Below are 22,661 nucleotides of genomic sequence, written 5' to 3' on the forward strand. Positions count from 1 at the left end.
AAAATTAAGTCATTCTCCCAAGAAAACCATCATTATCTGAAGATAACGTCAAAAGTAAGTCAAGATCACAAGAAAATCAGAGTGGTTATCTTGAGATAATGACAAAAATAAGTCAGGATCACAAGAATATGGATAGAAATTATTCGTTATCATGGGAAAACAGAGTAAATAATATATGTGAAAATATGGCCCTTTGGGGCTTCCTTACCAAAGGCTGCAGGTACACAGACTCTGAATGTCACACGGTATAAAAGCAACAGCATCTTTTCTCTGAACATGAGAGGAGCTCTGTAGGAGCCGTGTAAAAATTCTCAGTTTCAGTGTGAAGATCAGAATGAGATATGCTTCACCTGGAAATGTTCTGGTTTCTCTCTGTTTACACACCGTTAGAAAAAATGGAAGTGTTGTGATAGTGCAGCTTGAATGATACTTTAAAAATACTTGTAAACATGTTGGTCTGACTAAAATTCCACTGAAACACACCTTCGTTATGCTTTAAGAGATCAATTTGACATGTAAACACCCGGACTGGACCCAAAATGGACTAGAGGTTCTAAACCTGCTCCACCATCTCTGTGCTGGGCTCTTACACAAAAGTCAAAGAGCGCAAATATTTTTACTAGAATCAAATCAAAGTTTAAAAATCTGGTATCATGACAACCCTGATAAGGATTCCTATTTTAATCTGAGGGTATTAGTGGAAAAAACAGGCAGTTTTAGTGTGTTTGCTGTGATCAATCACACTGGTCCCCAAGGAGCAGACTGCAGCCAATACAGCCCATTTGAAGGCTGCTGCACTATGAGTCAATGCAACACCCAAATAAGGAAAATACAGCAGTTTAAAAATGCAGATTTGATTTACAGACTTGTAAATCTTCATGGTTGTTTGACTTCAGGGAGTGAATGCACTGCTCTGACCTGCAGCAGCTTGTCGTATCTCTCTGCTGACATCAGGAAGCGTCCATCCTCCAGCTGCATCTCTCTGTTCTCCAGGAGGTTGTTTAGGACAGGCAGGACATTCCTCTCAGCCTTCTCCAGCCCTTCCAGGACCAGGACTCGACCTTGTGTAGCTGCCCTTACAGCACACTGAGGAGACACAAAAGAAATAGCAGAGACCATTCAATAAAATCAATACTACAGCTTTAATTAAGGGTGCAGGGGGGAGATTTTGGAGCCAAAGAAAAGCTCATTTTTGAGAGCATCAGTTCAACCTCTGGTCAAATCTCCCGTTTAAAGGGTTAGGAGTGCACAGAGCTTTTATAGAAAGACTACTCTTAATGTGCATCAGTTTTACTTCCCATGCTTTAGTGACAAAATGAGCTTGCAGTAAAATCTTTTCCCGAGGATGTCTTCAGCTTATTGTGGTCGGCTCGTCCACCAAATTTTCCAAACCGAGCTTCAAAACAGTCTCAGCTGTTTTGAGAAGGCCTATTTTCTACCACCAAATGTGGAGAAAAAAAATGCTGCCGCTCTCGGTTTAGCTTGAACAGCATGTGTGCGTGTGTGCATGAATAAGACGCACATTTCTGCAGGGCTCAAAAAGCACATCTGACGTCAAGAGGCAGGAAACTTTAGCTGTCTGGTCGCACCACAGAGCAAGTGGCCATATAATTAGGTTAACATGTAAATACGAGGCAGGCTGTGTGGGAAGCAGAGCCATAAAACTATAGTGAGGACCAGATGCTCTATATTTAACTCTGGATCCATTTTCGGCACCAACGCTGTAATCAGATAATTGTTAGAAATGTAAGTGATGCAGGACAGTGAGAGAGACGGAGAAAGTACAGACGGACCTTGTTTTCTGACTGACACAAACTGATCTAGGAAAGAACATCCGAGCAGACACGGCAAAGCTTTTAGCAAACATTAAGCAATCAGGCTGGAATGAACAGAGGAATGAAAGACAAGAGAGGGGTGTCATGATTGGTGTAAAGTGATGCTGAAAAGCCTTCCTTTTGAATTCCCTGCACATTTTTTGTCTGCATATCAGTAGTATAAATACTGTTATTAATCCCAGATCACCACAAACTATTTCTTTGTTTTATGGTCTGTCTTTTTTCCGTTAATTATCTCTGATCAGCTTTGGGATGATCCTGGACACAGAAGGTCAGGAACCACCTATAGAAGCCCTGTTCATAGCAGGGATGCACAGATGCATCAGTTTGACATGGGTATCAGCAAATTTCAGTCCCTTGGACAGACATCGACCATCGGCAAGTGATGTGGCTTTAACCGATGTGTCCTATCAATTTAATGACAGAATTTAGCACACCTAACCGCTGATTCACAGAAGAGATTTATTACCAGGCAGGAGATGTAGCTGGTTGGACAAATTCTGATTTGTTTTTGTAGTCAAACATGAGAGAAAATGGTGATATTATGGGAGTTCTACACCAAAATGTAATGAAAAAAACATCAACATTAGTATTAGCAATCTGCTAAATTGTTATTTTAAACATCTGTATTTGCATCAGTCCTGATTTTTACAATCAGTGCATCACTAGTTTAAACCATGCATTAAACTCTGTCCTTAAAAATCCGATAACACCTGGAGAGTACTAGAATCTTGATGTTTACATCATGGATGTAAACCAAAGGTTCCAGCATGATACAATACCATATCAAATTTGGACAATGATACTGTATTAGCCGATATCACAAATTAGGGCAGCATAATTTTGGCCAAAATGATAATCATGAATACTTTGCAAACTTTAGATCTTGCTGCTAACCTCTTTCTAAGGCTAGAGACAAAGATTCTGCTCTGTCATTTTGACCCCTGATATCTGCCCAGACATTTAGTGAAATATAGCAGCACTGTTAGGTGAAACTACAGTGGCCCTGAAGGTCAACTGCAAGGTTTTCTAGCTGATGCAAAACATTTCAGCTGCTGCAAAATGATTTTAGCTGTTGAAAAAACAGTTGAAATATTTTGCTGCAGGTGAAATGTGTCACAGCAACCAAAATGTTCTTTTTAAAAAATTTTTGTAGTTGGTGAAATAGCTTTCAGCACCTGCTGTTTTTAATCCTTTTGAAGTGACTGATTTTTGCTTTTTGGTGTCTGAAATGTTCTTATTCAGCAACTGAAATATGAACAGGTGAAATGTTTTTTTTCTGCAGCTGAATGTTTTTGGAAGCATCTGTTATGTTTTTTTTGAAGTACCCTAAATGCATTTGTAGTACCTGTTTTTTTTTGTTTTTTTTTTTGCTGCAGTTTTCCTGCAGCAGCTGAAATATTTTGTATTTCATCAAATAGTACTTAATTTTTTGGTTTACAATGTCTGCTTTTGAAAGTAATTTAGGTAGTACTGATGATTAAACTTAGATACCTTCTCAGCAAGTGTTGATTTTCTGTGCTTTTACTGTCTTACATTATTGTATAATTCTATTTTCCTGTATTATGCCCATGGTGTTTTTTTGTACTTTTTTTGCCCAAGGCACACCATATTCAGGCTCATACAAAATAGCCTCTTTAAACAGGTTACAGTAATACAAGTTGTTGTATAGTTGTAATAATAATGTATGCTTGTAGGAATTCCTATGGCACACCAATACCTGCTTCTAGGCACAGCTGTTACCTCACCACACCATTTGTGATCAACTGGCCTGGAGTATGAAACTTCTTGTTTTGAAATGGTCTTAATTTGAAAGACAAACTTCCAGTTTATCCCTAGTTATTAGGGGCGGGAATCACTTGTGGCCCCACGATACAATATTATCACGATACTTGGGTCACGATTCGATATTATTGCGATTTTCAACATTTTGCAGTACAGTGAGCACTGCGATACCATATATTGCGATACCATATATTGCAATATATTGCGATCTCTACCCTTTTTTCAACTGTTTAGCTGATTTAGCATTAGTCTTGCCCTCATGTTTGTCGTATTTCTTCAGTATTTTATTTTCATGTCGCACTTCTTGCAAACCTCATGTGTCATGTCCATCTCATTCGTGCCCTGCTTGCATTCCTAATGTCCTCCACCTGGTGCTGCCATGTTTTTTGTACTAACTATCTCCTGCTCTATGACCGTCACCTCTGCCGACCTCATTGGACAAACAATTGATTCTGTTTTTCCATTATCATCAACTTCAGTTCATATCAGCAATTAATTTTTAAAAAATCGATACCTGGTGGACGAGCCGATACAATATATCACCAGACGAAATATTGAGATACTATGCTGTATCAATTTTTTTCTCCCACCCCTACTAGTTGTAGTGGTAACTTAATACAGTAAAGAAAGGAAACCAAGTGAAATGTTCAATCTCATTCTTATCATGCCACAATGGAAGCATAAGTAAATGTTGAATATTGGCATAAATCCAACATCATGCCCTAGAAAACAAGCCATGACACAGCCATTACACTGTCATGCACTGGAAACTGACGTGAAAGTCTGTGAATCGGTGACAGAAAGGCTGCAGCACTTGGCTCAGCAAACAGGATATCAGGGCTGGGAAGGTAATGATCTATAGGCCCACCACTGGAGACTGGACAATTTGGAGTCCTTAACCTCTGAATTACCAGCTTGTTTAATCCAAATAAATGTGTAAATTCAAATCTATATTTGTATCTATAGGGTAACTTGCTGTAGAGGCTGACGCTGGTTGACGATGCCTCATTTGAGTTCAAGTTGCATGCTTTGTATAACTACTACTGAGTCTTATTGTCGGTGTGGTGACAGGTAAGCTGCCTTACATAAGAGCCAGATAACTGGAGAGAGGTGACTGTAGAGATGTCAGAGATAAAACAAGCGTACGATTACTTCCTTGTGACTTCATCTTTCAGTGGAATTTATAGGGTAGGGGTAAGGCTTGGAGGGTGAGAAAGGAAAGAGAGAGAGCTGAAAAAACTAAAGAGGAGGGAGGGACAGGAAAGAGTCAGCACAGGGACTGACACGTTGGGTCTGAATATAGGCTGTAAATCAGCACATGGCCCTGAGGAATACTTGGATGCTCTAGTTAGTGCACAAACACACCTCCTACGATACCAAAGTATTTGCTCGCTAATTTACACCCACATGTCTTCAAACGCTCACACCAAATAAGTGTCAGATACGGACTCTAACGTGTACTTGTACACAACAATCCCTCCCACGGGTACATACTAAAACAAACAAAATCTGATACAAGCTTGATCCAAAACGCCAACTCATAGAACAGCACATGCCAAAGCACACAGGCACACTTCCTCAATCCTGCCCACGTTTAATTAAATGGCACTAAAGTCTAATACTTTAGTAAAACGAGATGGAACAAGTCTCTTTAAACTTATTTGTACCATCAAAGGTTGCATCTGTTCTTTTTGAATATTAGTTATCCATATCAGTTTTTGAATTCATTTTACAGTCAAATCTCTAACCAACATCCATCAAATATAACTAGAATTACTGCCTTGTGAGTATGCCTCTGTGAGGTATACAGCTGCTGGACAGTGAAAGCACAGTGGGGTGTCAAGAGGAACAGGAAGGTCTGGGGTGGTCTGTGGTGGTGTGATTGGTAAAAATCAAGAAAATGACCTTGACCCACCAAAAGCGACTGCTTTGAGATGACACGAGGGAGATGACAAGGCATCAGGAGGGTCTAACAAGAATATTTTCTATATTTTCTGTCATTTTTCTCTTCAACCAAGCTTTCTGGATTGCTTTACAAAGTGGAGATAGTTATGCATAAATTAAATCCTTTGCATCAATACAAAGCACCATACTTTTGTTTGACTGCATTCAATATAAAAAGCACCAGATGTCAGATTTTCACCAAGGGACACTTTTTTGTAAAGTAAAATAAAGTTTGCCGACAAACAACAACATGACGTGAAGTCAGAGAGTATGAAATATCAAGGTATTCAGGAGTCTAATGCTAGATTTATCCTAGCTTATATCTTTATTGGCTGCCACTGTTTACAGATTTACAGTCACCTCAACTAAACCAAACTGTAGCTCACACCTCTTTCTCAAAGGCCAAGGTCATTTGGTCTTATATCTTGATTGTGAACTTGATGTTTCAAGAATGTTTGACCTTTGACTTCTAGTCTCCAAAATCTAACCAGTATATAGCACATTTAAGTCAAAGTCAACATTTGTGCAAAGTTTGAAGAAAATCCTTTCAGCCAGGAACACTCACATTATAGTCAAGCGTTAGTCAAGCAGCATGCTTTGACTTTCCAGGGAGCATGTAGCTAGAAACCCCCATATACAGTACACAGATACAGTTATGACAATGTGTATAGAATACATTAAAATTGGTTCAAAAACAACTACTCCATCGAAGCATAAATTTGAATATGAGGGTACAACATCTGTGATTGTTGGTGGGAGCTGGGAGGTGATAATTGGGGTCAGCTGACTGTCAGCTGATTACAGCTAGGCGTATGACTGCTGTGTCCTGCATTAACTAACGCTTCCTTTACTAAAAGTATCCTTAAGTTACAACATTCACAAAAAAGGCTGGACTGACACACCCAAAGACATAATAAAATTTCAGCTGTCAGCAGCTCAGAGGCATGAATAAAAATTTAGATTCAATGGACACTAAGGTCATCAAAATTTCAGAACTAAGAAACTTTTTAATACTATGTAATTTAACTTTTTTTATTATTATTTTAAAGATTGAAGAGAACTAAATCTTCAAGCGGGAACCTGAAAAAAACAGCTCTTTGATATTCTTGCACATATAGTTGGATATGGAGTATCTACTGACCCAGAAAGTCAGAAACAACCAAATGGATTTGGTAAAATGACTTCAGCTTGTATCATTTTCTAGTCGTCTGATAACTCAAAGTATTTTTACATCGCAGGTCACATCGACCCATTCACACCCATTCACACCCATTCACTGATGGCAGAGAATTGACTATCAGTATTGGCTAATCCCTTTCGTTCACATCCATTCACATTTGCATTTGCATATGACTGACGCAGCTGTGGGAGCAAATCTTAATTAAATGTCTTGCCCAAGGACACACCTGAACGCAACTGCAGGAGATGGGGATCAATCTTAGATCTTCCAAAGCACCCACAAAATCACTGTTGTTGGATTCATCTAAGAAATGGACTGAAGCTGTTGTCCTTAAAGTTGGCATCCCAGGTTAAAATCCAGCTCACTTTCCTTTACTGTGTTTTCCAAGTCTATTCACTATCTTATCCCTCCATTTAAAGCATAAAACACAAAAAACAATAGTATAAAAACATATATTTAGGTAAACTACCTCTTATCTATGCCATCTAATTCCTGACAACAATAAAAGTTTAAAGGATAAATGTGCCAAGAATAAAACATACAACTCTTCACCCTGTTTCCATGGAATTTATTTTTAACTGTTATGTAATGGATGTATTTTTTTTTTACCACAGATGAAGCCATGTGCTAATTAGCTGTGGATCGCAACATGACGCAGTAAATGCTAATTATCACCCAGTTCATCATCACCCGTCTCCGCTGGCTCCTTGAAGCCCACTGACAGCGTTTAATGATCCAGCTAATGTGCATCTTTTCCTGAAGTTATTTCTATAATTATTTCCTTTACCAGAGAGAAATGAACGGAGCTGAATGAAGAACAGAAAGTTCTCAAAGAAACACGCCTAGTATAATAAGGATCCGATCGTCACCATGGTTACTTGACTTACAAATGCAACAGAGAGTGGGTGTGTGTGTGCATGGAGCCTGATGGATTAATCAATAGTATAGAGAGGAGCAGAGCAGATACTGGGATAAAAGTTTATACAGTCATGGACGAAAATATTGGCACCCCTGGAATTTTTCCAGAAAATACACAATTTCTCCCAGAAATTGTTGCAATTACAAATGTTTTTGGTATACACATGTTTATTTCAGTTATGTGCATTGGAACAACACAAAAAAATCCAAAGAAAAAAGACAAAATTAACATAATTTTACACAAAACTCAAAAAATGGGCCGGACAAAATTATTGGCACCCTTCTAAAACTGTGGGTAAATCATTTTATTTCAAGTATGTGATGCTCATTTAAACTCACCTGTGGCAGTAACAGGTGCTGACAATCTAGAAATCACACCTGAAGCCAGTTAGAATGTATAAAAGTTGACTCAACCTTTGTGTTGTGTGCCTGTGTGTGTCAATACTTTCATCAATTACTGTATAGAACTGTATTTATTTATAAAAACTTTAGATGGAGTAGGAAGGTTTTGTGCCACAACTTTAATGAGGGGCGTAGACTTACTAAAACTCTAATTTGTAGAGTTTAAGTATTAACTCTGCGATTTTGACCTTTCTACATCCCCCCACTTTTTGTGTTCAAGCAGCACATTCGTGTAGTTTTGTCGATACCAGAGTTTCAAACTTTGATGCAACATTAGAAAAAAATCTAACAATATACCATCAATCTATTATCCATGCATCCTTCCATGCATCCATCCATGTACCCACACATGAATTTGGAATTTCCCCTTGTGGGACTAATAAAGGAATATCTTATCTTATCATTCATCCATCTGTTGATCCATGCATTCATCCATGCAACCATCCCTCTGTGCATCCATCCATTTCCATTTGGCCACAGTGGCAGTTGGTTAAGCAAGTCAACTCAGATATACTCCCCTGTTTTTGTTTTCCATGCTCCTTTTTGGAGATACAAAGGTGTTCCTATGTCTGATGGGCTAGGCAATCCCACCAGCAAGTTCTGGGACTACCCAGTGTGGGCTGTCGGTTGCTGGTAGTTCTATTTTTAGTGTTGTTACGGCCACAGCTGTATCCCCTCTCATTGTGTTTAACTTATTATATATGTGAAGTGTCTGTGCATGTGTTTGTGTGTTGGAGTGTGTGCTGCTGATTGTGCTCCTCCAGGCTGATTCCTGTCACCTGTGCTGCTGCTGCTGCCACAAGGAGAAGCTGATCAGTGAGCAGTTGCAGAGCTGAAATCAGCCAATGAGTGGACAGTACCAATCAGCCCAACCCTTTTCAAAGCCTGGACTGCCCGCACTTGAGGCGCAGCTTCATTTTGTGTCTGAGCTCGACACTGTGCCTTTTTCGTTAGAATTATGTTTAATGTCAAATTTGTGTTGTGATTCTGTTTGATGAGACACTTGTTTGATTCACTGGGCCAGGTAGTAGTTTAGTTTAGGCACACACTCACATGTAGGCTTTAGTAAGTTTGTTTAGTCACACTAGGTTTAGGGGTGCTGTTCTTTTGTTGTAAAATTTGGTTAGTTTGTGTACTTAGTCAGGAGTTTTATTTATTTTGTTTCACAAAGTAGTTAATTAGTTTTCAAACAATAGTTAGATTCTGTTTCATTTGGTTGTTAGTTGAGCAGCACTCGGCAGTCCTTTTTATTTTGCCTCACTTTTGTTCAGCACAATTTTACCTTTTGTAATAATTAACTTTAATTTACCAACACCATCTGGTTTTTATGTGACTTCCTTCTACCCACAGTGAGCTGGTTGTAATAAGTATCTTGACATTTTCAGTGTCTTTTTAGATAGCCTTAATGGGATTTAAGGTGGTCCTACAACCCATTGGTTTTCTGACTTTGATTTAATAATGAACTGTACTTTTCATTTGATATAATGATGCTTAGATTTTTAGTTCAGTTCCCAGCCTCTTATGTGTCTGAGCTTTAGTTGTTTTATGATTCCTGATGAGATTCAGATCCTGAAAAAATCCCAGATGACTCCTTTTGAAGCCAAGGGGTGGTGGCTCTGCTCTAAGCTTCTCTCAGATGTCAGAGCTGCTCACACCAGCCTCCCTCCTGAGGAAACTCATATTGACATCTTATTAACATCTGATTCTTTTGGTCACTACCCAAAGCTCATGACCATAGGGGAGGAAAAGAACACAGACTGACTTATAAATTGAAAAGGTTTGCCTTTTGGCTCAGCTCCTCTTTGCATAACACCTGAAATATGCTGCAAAAATCTGTCTGTTAATCACACAGTCCATTCTACCCTTACTTGTGAACAAGATCCCAAAATGTCACAAGTTTACTTCTGTGTGTTGTAGGAAAGCTGAGTTCACGCCACAATGTTTTTTACTTTGTTCTCTGCTTGTTTGACACTACATTAAATAAATAAATGAATCATTGCTTTTGCATAGATTTACCTGGTCGATGTAGAAGGCTGTCCCTGAGCGGATCTCTCTCCTCTGTTTCAGGTCAGTCTCTGTGGTGTCTCTGGACAGAGCCACGTATTCTACCTCCCGTTTGGTCAACTCCTGCACATCGACAAGGGAAAAGTCTGATTCACACAGCGGCACTCAAGGAAAAGTTTAAGCCTCCAACAATAAGCCCAATAAAAGTGACAAAGGTTTTCTCAAACTCATGGCTGAATTTTTCACCCTTATTTTACGTTACATATCCCTGTCCCCAACTAGCATTTTCCCCTCAGCCACTTCTCAAATTTCTTACAGTTATATCGTACGAAGAAGGTTCCAGGGTTGCATGTACGAAGGCTGTAGCCCTTGAAGCAGTCCACTTAGGTTTATACCTGGACTGTGATTTCTTTCCTGCATGTTTCCTCTCTCTCTTCCCAGTTTCTGACTCTACTCTCCTAGCTCTCCAATAAAGGCATAAAAAAATCAAAAAATAAACCTTAGAAGAAAAAAGAATCAGGAATACAACTGAGCACAAGACTTTTCTCCTGCCATCAACATCACTTTAATCTTGGCATGCACTTACGAGGTACTGCATGGCAATGGACCGTCTGAGGGGTCCTGGGGGACCGATGAGGAACACATCCTGTCCCAAAAGGTCCTTCTGCATAATCCATCTCAGGTGCTGTGCTATCGTCTGAGGTAGGGAGTCTGAAACTACAAACCAAAGCAGGATTCAGTTTCAGTCATATCAGATTTATCTGTTGTAGCTGAAATATAGTTCTACACAAATATTTTTCACAGAAAAATACGTACCATGTTTGACCGGGACAAGCTCGGGATTCTTGGGTGTTTTGAGTTTGTAAGAGATCTCTCCTATCTTCACTGTGTCGCCTGCAAATATCAGGAAATATGCAAAGATTTGTTAATACCAAAGCTGTCCAGTATCATTTTCTGATGACTTTTAACTTTGACTGGTTTCAGCTATTGGGGACCTTTGACACAGTAACAGTAAAAAAAAAAAGTAAAAAAAAATACAAGCAGCAAATAGATTGGTCTTTAACGTACATTTTAAGAAAGTTATTTTTAAGATTCCTGGAATCTGCATTAATGACCATTTAAATCTTTTAAATCAAAAGTTTTAAAACCTTTTGAGCTGAGCTAGATTTGTGTTTTAGGTAGATGATGTGTTTTTCTAAAATCTTTTGTTAATCTTCTAATCACCAAGAAGATACTCAGTTTGCTGCATATTTTGCCTTTTCCTGCAAGGACATATTAACATATCAGAGTAGGACAAGAAGAGGTGAAATAAAAGTAAATGATGGCTCAATTCTGGTTAACTCTTTCAGTTTCTGGGACGTCTCATACTGCTTTTTAATAATTTAATTAAATAAATATTTAAATTTGCAACTTCCTGACTAATTGCCTGACATATTGCCTGACTAAACAATATTGGTCAACCTTTAATTTATATTCATTAGCACTGCTAATACAATAATCAACAACAGCATCAAAGCTATAATTTTTTGTTGTAGTTTTTCCATATGTTTCCAATACATCTCTAAGAGATGGCTGTTCAACCTGAGTCTGGCTCAAGGTTTCTGCCCATTAAAAGAAGTTTTTTCATTGGCAAGTGCTGAGTTTATGGTGGATTAGCGTTTGATCTTTATAGATAGTAAAACAAAGAGTACAGTCTAAATTAGCCTTTTTTTGTCTTTAATTACATTTAATATAAATTGCCACTGTGAAAATCAAAGAATGACTCATTGAAAGCTTTGCTCTCAAATGGAGCGTACAATAAAACTGAGTTGCTGGAGGAAATGCTTAAAAGTGGCAGATAAACAAAGGAGCTTAATTTGCATGTCCTTCTTCTTCAACAGTTAGAAAGTCCACTGTTTAAACAACCTGCAGGGATGGCAGTTCTGTTAAGTTGTCGGTTTCTTAATCGAACAAATACATGCTTTATTTATTTGTTTTTGATTGGACACAATTAAATAATTAACTTCATGTAAAATGATGCAATGATATTATCAGGGAAATTATAAGCTTATCAAATTTTAAGTAAACATGCTGGAGTAATAACAACTTTCGTGACTTTTTGCTGCTTATTCATCTTCTTTGATCGATACCCTATGAATGTTTTCTTAAATTTGTAAAACTACATAGGCTGGTTCTAATAATTATTATTTGTCTTACAGAATAAACCTTCATTAATCATCTTTTTTTATTTAAAAATATAAATTCATTTTTATCGGTATTTATGTTAAAAATATTGAGATGCAATTTGTATACTTACCTTAAAATGTAAATTAATAACAGTTTACCCCTTGTTTCGTCTTTAGTCTGTTAACTCCTGTAATCCAAAGGTTCAGAAAAAAACCTCCTTCACTAAATCCAAAAAGGAAGAAACAACAAATTTCAAACTCAAAACAAATCTCTGAAAAGGTATGACGCTGTCATTTATTAGAAATGTTGTTTACATCAGGCTTTGCCTTCCTTGTGATGCAGAAGTGCTTCACTAAAAAACACTATTTTTTCAATTACAACACACCTGTTTTAACATTACTAAATTAGAGTTTTTTATTATCATGATATTATAGTTATTCACAAAGTCATAGCACTGTTGCAAACATGAGTTTTATTTGCTAGAGATATATGTCAATGTTAATTTTGTCATCTAAAATCAATCGATAACCAAAAAGAGTTAGTCAATTTCCTTTTTTCCATGAAGAGACTAACTAGACTAAGACCAGCTAAAAATAGATCTTTGATATTGAAAACTCTGATGAAAAGAAAATTTTGTTCAAAATGTCAATACAGGACCATCAGACATAAAATCTACAATATACCTCTACTGTGTGTATAATCCATAAAAAAAGGCAAGCAAAGAAGAGGTGAGGGAGTATTTGAGGTTTGTCAGTATTTTCATCTGTATATTTTAAAGCAGTGCTTCCCAAAGGGTGAGCCCAGAGGTACTATAGGTAGAGCATGAGAAAAAAATCATAGAAATTCCCCCCAAAATTTAAATGATGTTTTAAAAGATCGTGAAATACTTTATTGCATGTTGTTATTCCTAGAAGTAACAAAACACAGCCAGAAGTTTTAACTTATGCCCCCTTTTTTTCATTTATTTTGTCTGATGTATGGAACCAGTGTCACCGTTTAACTGGTGTTGGATAAACTGATGACACTCCATTAAACATGCCATTATGCAGCTTGCTCCTTGATTTTAAGAATTAATCAGTCTTCTGAGACATAAATGATCACTTAGGAAGAGTAAGGTAATTTTACAGAGATCAAAACTGGAAGAGAAAATTTAAGTGTCTTTGCAGATTCCTGATTAAAACAATTAAGAGATAATGGCTCTTAATTGCACTCCGCTATCCCAAAGCACTTTCAGAGTAAGCTAATCTATCTGAAAGCCAATCATTTGTATTGAAATTTCCAGTTATATATATATAGATATATATACATATATCTATATATATATATGTATATATATAGATATATATACATACATATATCTATACATATATCTATATATATGTATATATATAGATATATATACATACATATATCTATACATATATCTATATATGTGTATATATATATCTATATATATAGATAGATATACTATCTATCTATATATATAGATATATATATCTATATATATATATAGAGAGAGAGAGAGAGAGAGAGAGAGATAGATATATATATATATATAGATATATATAGATATATCTATATATATATATATATAGTGCTTAACAAGTTTATTAGACTACCACCCAAAGTAAGGTTTATGCCACAGCTGCCCTAAACTAACAGCATTGGTAATTACCAAAATCATTTCTTATGTTTTGCAATGGTTAATACACCAATATGTAGAAGCTCTTCAACCCAAATGATATTTTTAATGCTAAAATATTATTATTATTATTATTATTGTTATCCATGAATTTTCTGATTTCTGATTTACAAAAAAACTGAAAAAATAGTAAAGCACATTACAATTTCTTGACTAATATGTCAAATTATAGTTATTTACTTGCATTAAAGCACTTCATGATGCTGGATGGTCTCTGAGACAAATAGGGAAAGACATAAAGTGTTCTCACAGTGTGGTCAAGTATGCTTTGGAGTCAATTGCCGAGACTGGTACTTACAAAGTGCGCCAAGGAAGAGGCAGGAAACGAAAGTTAAGTGAAGCAGATGTCAGACACCTCAAGATTTTAAGTACTCGAGACAGAAGGAAGACCACTGCTGATCTTCAGGCAGAGATGAATGCTTCTAGATCAGAGTCTGATAAAGTCTCCAGAATGACGATAAGCAGACGACTGACGGAACAAGGCTTAAAGGGAAGAACAGCTGCTAAGAAGCCATTATTGAAGCCTGCAAACATCCAGAAACGTCTCAGATTTGCCAAGGAGCACAAACACTGAACTGTTGATGACTGGAAGAAGGTACTCTGGACGGACGAGTCCAAGTTTGAACTCTTCGGTCAGCATGGTCGTGTTTATGTCTGCAGAAAAGCTGGAGAACGTTTTGATGCCAGATGCATGCACCCACAGTGAAACACGGTGGAGATTTCATTATGGTATGGGGTTCCATTTGTGGATACGGCGTGGGCAAATGAGTGAAAATCAACGGTATCATGAACAAGAACGTCTACCACAACATCTTAGTGCATCATGGAATCCCTTCTGGACTGAATCTGGTTGGTCGTGGGTTCATATACCAACAAGACAATGACCCCAAGCATACTTCAATGCTGTGCAGAGACTATTTGACCAAGAAAAAGGAATCTGGAGTACTGGAACTGATGGACCGGCCAAGTCAAAGTCCAAAATTGGATCCTATTGAACAAATTTGGGATTTAGTAGATACAAAGATTGATGGCACAAAAGTATCATCTAAAGCAAGTCTGTGGCAACAGCTAGAAACTATTTGGAACTCAATAACAAAAGAGACTGTGGAAAAGTACATAAAAACAATGGCAGCAAGAATGCAAACTGTTATCAAGGCCAAAGGAGGCCATACAATATATGAAGTTTTTGGTTATTATGTGTGGAAAAAGGACTATTTAGTTGTTTCAGTTTGTTATTTGCCAAATAAATAACAATAGCATGTTTAGTTTTAAACAAGTTTTTGAAAGATTTCTAAAATATTTATGTTTTCTCATTTTTATGACAGGTGGTCTAATAAATTTGTTAAGCACTGTATGTATATATGAGAGAGAGAGAGAGAGAGAGGGGGGGGGGGGTGTAAATGTTTTGTTGAATGTTTTGGTGTGCCCCAGAAGATTCTTAGTTCTAAAAAAGTTTAACATAGCCAGTAAATGTTCTCAAAAAATAGGTTAAAAATGGTGAGGACTGAAATGTAAGGATGTTTACTGACAAAAACGATGGATGCTATACTGCTTAGTTAACATGGGGTCTCACTGCTAATTACCTGGCTGCCTTTAACCTTTCACCTAGTTAAGTTTTCTGTCCATGTCCCTGAAAAGTTCCCAACATACGGTAAATATCAGATAAATCAGACTCTTTTCCTCGTGCTTTTGTTAATAATCTGATTAATAATCCCATAAAGTCTCTATCAGATGTTACGGAGCATCCTCTGCTCCAAAGTTAGGTCATTTGTCGAGCTAGCCGTTGGTTTGAGCTAGCTAGTAATCTGTCAGCCAAACTAAATGTTCTCGCTCATGACAGTCAGTTAAACAGAGATTATCAGTCACTTATGAAGGGTCAAAGTGGTTTAACTGTTCTACCTGCAGATGTGTTGAGAAGTTTGACCTCATGTGTTCTCCACATCCAGCCGTCTCTCCCCAGAACAGCACCCAGAATATTCCTCACTCTGCGGGCAGCCACGGCCGCCGAAGAGCCGCTACAGAGAACCTGGGGGTGCATCCTGAAACTCTGCTGTTTATCACACTAAAACCATAATAAAGTCATCAGGTTTACAGTCAGAAATTTCCCGACCTGTGGCCTTTACCCATTTCATAACATCTGTCAGCTCATCCTGCAGGAGTCGGAAGATAATAATCGAGGGACCGAAAGGTCCGTTGGTAAATTCTTCCGTAGATCTTTTATGATGTTTGAACGTTCCGGTGTAACAGTTGAGCGAATGTTGTTTATGTACAGTGTAAGCCTTTATTCATGGTCAATTTGACATGTAATAACAGACGTCAAGCCCCGGGGAGTTTAGAAATAATAGGGAAAATTACAGATGCCTGATGGGCACATGCATCCAGGGGTATAAAGGGAGGAGATTTCTTGGGCCATGCCAAACTGGTGGCCTAAGGAGGTAATCAAAATCATAGTCCTTAGTAAAGTTAAGCTTTGATCCACGTTTTTACCAGAATAATAACCACTGTCATCGAAGCAACAAATATTTTTGATAATTTGTGCTGTTATATATATTGCTTTTGTAAACCTCTTTTCTTAAAACAGAATTACAATGGGTTAAAAGTGGTAAAAATTGGCGGCAAAAAAAACGGCTAAATGCGACTTAAAAGTTGCAGAAATGGGTTAAGAGACTGAAAAATGGGTTAACAGAGGCAAAATATATAAAGTGGGAAAAGTAGATTAATAGTGGCTACAAAATGGTAGAATAAAGTTGAAAAGCGTTAAAAGTGGTAAATATGGATGAAAAATTTGGCAAAAATGGGCTGAAAGTGGCGATAACAGGCAGAAAAAGAGGGGGGGGGATGGGTTTAAAAGTTGAAGAAATGGTATAAAGATGCAAAAAATACAAATAGGCAGTAAGTGGCAAAATTCATCCGAAATTTAAGGGCCCCGCCAAACCTCTGGGCAGACCTGCATGCATGCATTTATGTTTTATTCTCAATTTCTTAATGATAGAGATTACATCGCAATTGTTTCCTCAAGATCTCTTCTTAGTTAATTTTTTCAAGATAGCAGCCCTGGTTTCCATCTGAGCAAGTTAATTCCGGTCATTTTCTTGAGATCTCCCCAAAATTATTTCTTTCCTGTGGTAAACTAGTCAGTTATTGATTTTTTTAAATAAAATAAATTAGTAAACATGTTGAGAAAGCAACAACAAAAAAATAAATAAAAAAAAATAATATATCAACCACGGGGAAACCGAGTAAACTACAGCATGTGGAAATATATATCCTTCCTTGGTATGGGGCCCCTGAGAGTCAACTGCAAAAAACAACAACATGAAAAAACACATTTTATACAAAAATATTCAAATAAAAATGTCATTAAAGACAAATTATCTCATGAAACACACCATATTTCACATGCCTACAAAATATATGAAACAGACAAAATCTGTGACAAAATTAATTATGAAGCTCAAATTGAGCTGTTGACAGAGAGAAAGACAGTGAATTGTAGCGAGCATACTCACAATGCTGGGAGGAATAGAGGAATATTCACCCTCTGCCATGACTTCCACACTTAGCGAAGCCAATGCTTTGCCTCACCGTGTCTCCAACCCACCATCAAGGCAGCAATCGGGGAATTAGATTTTTGGAGTGATCCAGATCACCGTCTGGATCTAGGCATGTTTTAAAAGGATTTTTCACTATTGGGAGACAGGGCTAATGGCGGAGGTCTGCACTCTCTGACTGCTACTGTAGTTTACATTTTTTTTTTTTTTTTTTTAGCAATTATACATTTCTGAAGTGCAAAACTTCTAACAAATGAGTGCTTTCAAATTATCACACATCTTAATTGTAATCAATCTCGTAGTTTCTATCACGTAAGAATTTTGAAATTCCATTGATTTGCATTTAAAACAGTTTTTGTTTTATTTTAACTCAGAGTAACTGACTTCCTATTTGAAAATGGACCTGTATTTATGTTGAAAGAAAACAAGGAACTTTGAGTATCAAAGATTTTAACATAAACTTAATCACAGGAAAAGGAACTTCTTATGGATCTTGAAGGAAATAAGGTAACAGTAAAAAGGTAAATATCTGATAACACAATGTTCAGACTTGTCCAGTGAGCTGTCTGTGAGTTTCCAAAAGTGAAACAGGAGCAGTGGTGGACTTATTTTAGGTCACTGTGGCTGCAGAGAAAATGAGAGAAATTTACCAAATTGGCCAAAAGGGACAATAAAGCATGCGATCAATCACAACTGAAAATTAAATTAATGCAGCGTAATTATGCAGCTTAAATACTCTGAAATCCCTTGCAAAGAAAGACAAAAAATGATTTTTGAATTTAAAAAAGTGTTTAATTGACTCAAAAAATTCTTGTAACCAACAAATGTTTCAATAAATGCAAAAAAAAAAAAAAAAGAAAGAAAACACACACACAAGCATTTGATGAATCATTGTAACATTTCACTTTCATTCTAACTTAAATGACAGGCAACATGGAAATGTGCTTTTTTTTTTTTTTTTTTTTTTTTTTTTTTGGTTTTTTAATTTACCGGACCTCTGCTGCTCCATTTTAAACTAGTTTGTACTTTCTAAATTAGTGTTTGTTTGAACATTGTTTTTGAATTTCATTAAATATTTTGCATTACATGAGCCATTTAAGTTTGCAGTTTTTTCAATGTGTATTTTGTTTTTCACTGTGTGAAACATTTTGTACAGAATTTATTTAGCAACGTATTTATCTTTTTGTTTTAATTGTTAAAATATTTTTTTGAAGTCGAAGTTTAGGGCCTCCATAGTGGTCGCCTGTTTCGGTTGGCAAATATGTGAGTTTGGTGTTTACATTTCAATATACATATTCAGTATATTTAATTTTGTTGTTTTATTGCTTCATTATGTATTAATATAGCCTATGTTTTTTTTGTTCATTTTTTTTTACTGTGTTAAGCTAATTGTTCAAATAAACTCGTCTTGCCTCTGGAAGTGTTCAGAGAGAAAAGGCGATCATAAATTAACGTTTAGGGAAGAGGAGAAATTCGAAATAATTAAATCATAAATTTAATTCATATGAAATATTTCCCTAAAACAATGACGTAACCAAAACTACCTTCACTCATACATGCATAACTCTGCTCACGTGCACCCGCATTTCCATATCTTATTCTACTCGAGTTGTGTGCGCGTGAGACGCCCGTACTCGTGGCGCGCGCGTTTAAGCGGGTTTGACATTTCTCACGTGGAGCGCTGATAGGCTGGGGAGGAAGAGAGAGCAGGCAGGAGGAGAGCAAAGGAGAAGGAGGAGGTGGAAGGAGAAGTGAATCCCATCTCTTTATATGAGCGCAGAGAGGAACGACCCCTTCCCGTCATTCGGTTCTTCTCTCCCCGGGGCGGACTGAGAGCTCTCCGGGACCATGGAGGATGTGTACCCGTACACCCGCAGCCCTGCCTGGGAGGAACTGGTGGGTACAAACCGACAATGGAGACTTTTTGGAAGAGAAGGCACACACTGAGCTCTAACTGAGGTCAAGGAAGAGGTTTTACTGACGCCGTTTTCACACTTTGGAGATGTTTTGTCCTCTTGTGCGTTTTTCCCCTTATGCGCCGTGATTTCAAAGCTGATCTAAACCCAGTTTGACTCTTATTTTGTCCACAATTCCTGTTAGCGTGTTATACCCGAAACACAGAGAAGTGACGATGTTTGGGTGGTCTGTAAGGACTCTAGGTCGATGTTCTGGACTTCTTGGTTGCCTTTATTCTAAAAGCGCGAGGGGATTCCTCTCCTCTCCCTGCCCAGTTCCTTAAGTCCCAGTCCTGCATGTCGTCTTGTTCGTTTCACTGGAGATTATTTCAGTTCGCTCATCTTGCATTACTTAAGTCTTTTATATCAGGTCACGTTCAGAAGTAGGGTTAAGTCTCGACCGTGGAGAAGATCGAGTTTTTAAGGTATATCACGTATTTTCAAGCGATTTAAGGGTAAGACAGCATGTCGATAATCATTTACGTTGATGTTGATGTAGAAAGAAGTAGATATCAGGGTTCATGCTCAGTGAAGAAAACGGTTAACATGAAGAAACACTATCTATCTATCTATCTATCTATCTATCTATCTATCTATCTATCTATCTATCTCTATCTATCTATCTATCTATCTATCTATCTATATATATATATATAGGCCACCCAGCATCATAAAGTGCTATAATGCGGACTCTTTCATTTTCAGTGAGCTCTCCACTTTTTACCATTTTGAACAGGAATGAGGGATTTCAAACTGAATTCATCCAAATTTGAGCCGGCTCACTGGGCTTCTCTGAGAAGTCAGAAATTAATCAAGCATAACATTCAACCCCTAAAACGTATTTTTCTGTCAGGAATGCAAGTAAATAACTATAATTTGACATAATAATCAAGAAATTATAATGTGCTTTACTATTTTTTTCAGTTTTTTTTATGGATAACAATAATAATTATATTTCAGCATTAAAAATATCATTTGGGTTAAAGAGCTTCTACATATTGGTGTATTAACCATTGCAGAAACATAAAAAATGATTTTGGTAATTACCAATGCTGTTAATTTAGGGCAGCTGTGGCAAAAACCTTACTTTGGTTGGGGTTAGGGTGGTCTAATAAATTTGTTAAGACTGAATAAACAAGGATGGACAACGACACAGACTTAGGGCTGACTTAGGTTGTGTTAGTTCTGCCTAAAACTGAAACAAAATTATTTGTGCATACTGTGGATATACAGCAGATCTATCATATATTTGCTGATCCATGATGATTTGGCTTAAAGGAACACAATGACTATTTTTGTCATTATGATCCTTTGTACATCTCCATTCAGTTTAAAAATATTGAGGTGCAATTTAGTCCACATGCCCAGCCCTAGTTAAATCTGGTAAGGAAGTCAATATGAGTCCAATGGTTTTGCCATATTTGGTTGTAGAATCTAATTTTCTACGTTAGAATCTATCCTTATTGCACCTTTATCCCAGCAGATCCTGCACAGCATGGCTAATGTGAAATATATGCTTTTTGTGGTTTGCATTGCTGCGTGTTTCTCCATGCACATGCATGTGGATTGACGTTGTTTGTTTCTGTTGTACTTATATGCTATCCTGGTGGCAGCAAATCCTCCACTTCTAAATCTCCCCTCAAAGGATGGCAAAAGAAACAAAAAGTATTATGAGTACACTAGAGCAAGGGTTCTCAAACTTTTCGGGGCTAGGGACCCCTTACAGGGCAGAAAATTTTCCAAGAACCCCCACATAACCCTAATGCTGACTAAACATATGTTAACTGCCATTTGTACTCCTAGATACTGTGTTTGAAACCTAAATACAAGCTCTTGTCCAATTGAGTGTGGCTTCTAACTTTTTGCGACCCCTTGAGCAGCCAAATAAGAAGCACTCTGTGCTTTTTCTGAAGTTGTGGTCAGGTTCATCATTCATGCTTTCTCTCCTCACCCTTTTGTCGTAAAAAATATTTTGTTTAGTCCTTAAAATCTGCGTGCTTTGTTATCAGTAACGCTTTAGCTTCATGGCTTCGTTTGCAAACACATGAAGATGCTCAAAACATTTTGGTCTTCATTTGCTGTTCTCAATAAAACCAGACTTGAAGTAGCTGTCATCATATTTTCTCAGTTTAACTGGTTTGGGCCTAGCATTCTACTTGATGAAGTAGACGTGCTTAAATAGTTATCCATTGTCGCAAGCTGGACCTGCACACCAAATGCATCCTGAGCAAAGTGACTGATGCATGACGAGTGATAGATATACGTAATATATCACAATCATATCTGAGTTTTTTTTTTGGCCCAAAGTTGACTTATGTGGGAGTCTTTGGTTTAGTATGGTTGTTTTATGGTTTGTGGTTCCTATATGTATTTATTTACTTTTTAATGATATGGCATTACTTTAATAATTTATTTTGAATTATTTCACGGACCCTTAAGCTCTGGCCCCCCAGGGGTCCCCGGACCCCCAGTTTCAAAATGTTTGCATGTAAATATGTTGTTCCCAATGTGTTTTATGGCAAACCAAATGGAGTCAAAGAGATGTATTTTATGACGTTAACGTTTCGATTGATTATTAAATGAGTGCTGCACCATGACTCAGATCTAGGAGACAGCTTCAAAGGGCTTATTCTGTCAAATACACTGTCTAATACTGTTATATATTAGGAAATATGCAGAAGTGCATGTACAAAATGACTCACTGACATCCGATGTTCCCTGGCTAACGTGACAGCATTTACATTTTTCATGAGTTTAGTTATTTTCTCCATGCAGGCAGCCAAGTTTAGGTTAACTATTGAGATTAGAAATTTTCTCAAACTATTCTCTGTTATGCTTTTATTTTGGGATTTGTATTGTGCTGAGCTGCTGTCCTTATTTTACACTTATGTGTGAAAGCTGGAAGATGCTACAGTGAGTAGTATCCAGCTGGTTCCAAGCTATGGTAGCTCAACTATGGTGTGCCTAGGAGGACAAAAGATTTTGCAATAATGTGATTTTATAAAGCTGATGTGATCATTTTGCATCTTAATAGCATTAGGATTAAATTATTAACACTGATATTCCTAGTGATTTCACAGTCACTTAACTGAACAGTTTTAGTTGACTCACAGTGATATTATTTCCTTCTTTGCCTATTTAGAATTCAGTTTTTGAGCCTTATTGTAAGTCTTGAAGAAGTATATTTCTGAAAAGCAAAGTGGTTGGATTGAACCTCCT

General features: G+C 37.2%; 2 protein-coding genes across 9 annotated transcripts in view; one reads left to right on the forward strand and one right to left on the reverse strand.

Moving 5' to 3' along the window:
• Window positions 1-16,255, reverse strand: part of vwa8 (von Willebrand factor A domain containing 8) — a 101,225-nt gene extending 84,970 nt beyond the window's left edge. For 2 of the 3 annotated variants that reach the window (XR_005992966.1, XM_041806697.1), the window contains exons 1-5: window positions 15,836-16,255; window positions 10,885-10,962; window positions 10,655-10,785; window positions 10,081-10,191; window positions 919-1,086 (exon numbers count right to left, since the gene is read on the reverse strand). Coding sequence is in view for 2 of the 3 variants with exons in the window: in XM_041806697.1 (XP_041662631.1) it covers window positions 919-1,086; window positions 10,081-10,191; window positions 10,655-10,785; window positions 10,885-10,962; window positions 15,836-15,974 (627 nt within the window). In the remaining variant the exon portion in view is untranslated. Of the gene's footprint in view, window positions 1-918; window positions 1,087-10,080; window positions 10,192-10,654; window positions 10,786-10,884; window positions 10,963-12,364; window positions 12,457-15,835 lie in introns of all 3 variants that reach the window. The other variant, XM_041806698.1, reaches the window with a different exon arrangement.
• Window positions 16,256-18,868: 2,613 nt separating this feature from the next.
• The window catches only part of dgkh (diacylglycerol kinase, eta), a 102,274-nt gene continuing 98,481 nt past the window's right edge, over window positions 18,869-22,661 (forward strand). For 4 of the 6 annotated variants that reach the window (XM_041807142.1, XM_041807140.1, XM_041807144.1 and 1 more), the window contains exon 1: window positions 18,869-19,383. In XM_041807142.1, coding sequence (XP_041663076.1) covers window positions 19,336-19,383 — 48 coding nt within the window. In that variant the 5' untranslated portion in view covers window positions 18,869-19,335. The remainder of the gene's footprint in view (window positions 19,384-22,661) is intronic. The other 2 variants (XM_041807138.1, XM_041807143.1) reach the window with 2 other exon arrangements.

Source organism: Cheilinus undulatus, linkage group 15 (assembly GCF_018320785.1).
Source record: "Cheilinus undulatus linkage group 15, ASM1832078v1, whole genome shotgun sequence".
Lineage (NCBI taxonomy): Eukaryota > Metazoa > Chordata > Actinopteri > Labriformes > Labridae > Cheilinus > Cheilinus undulatus.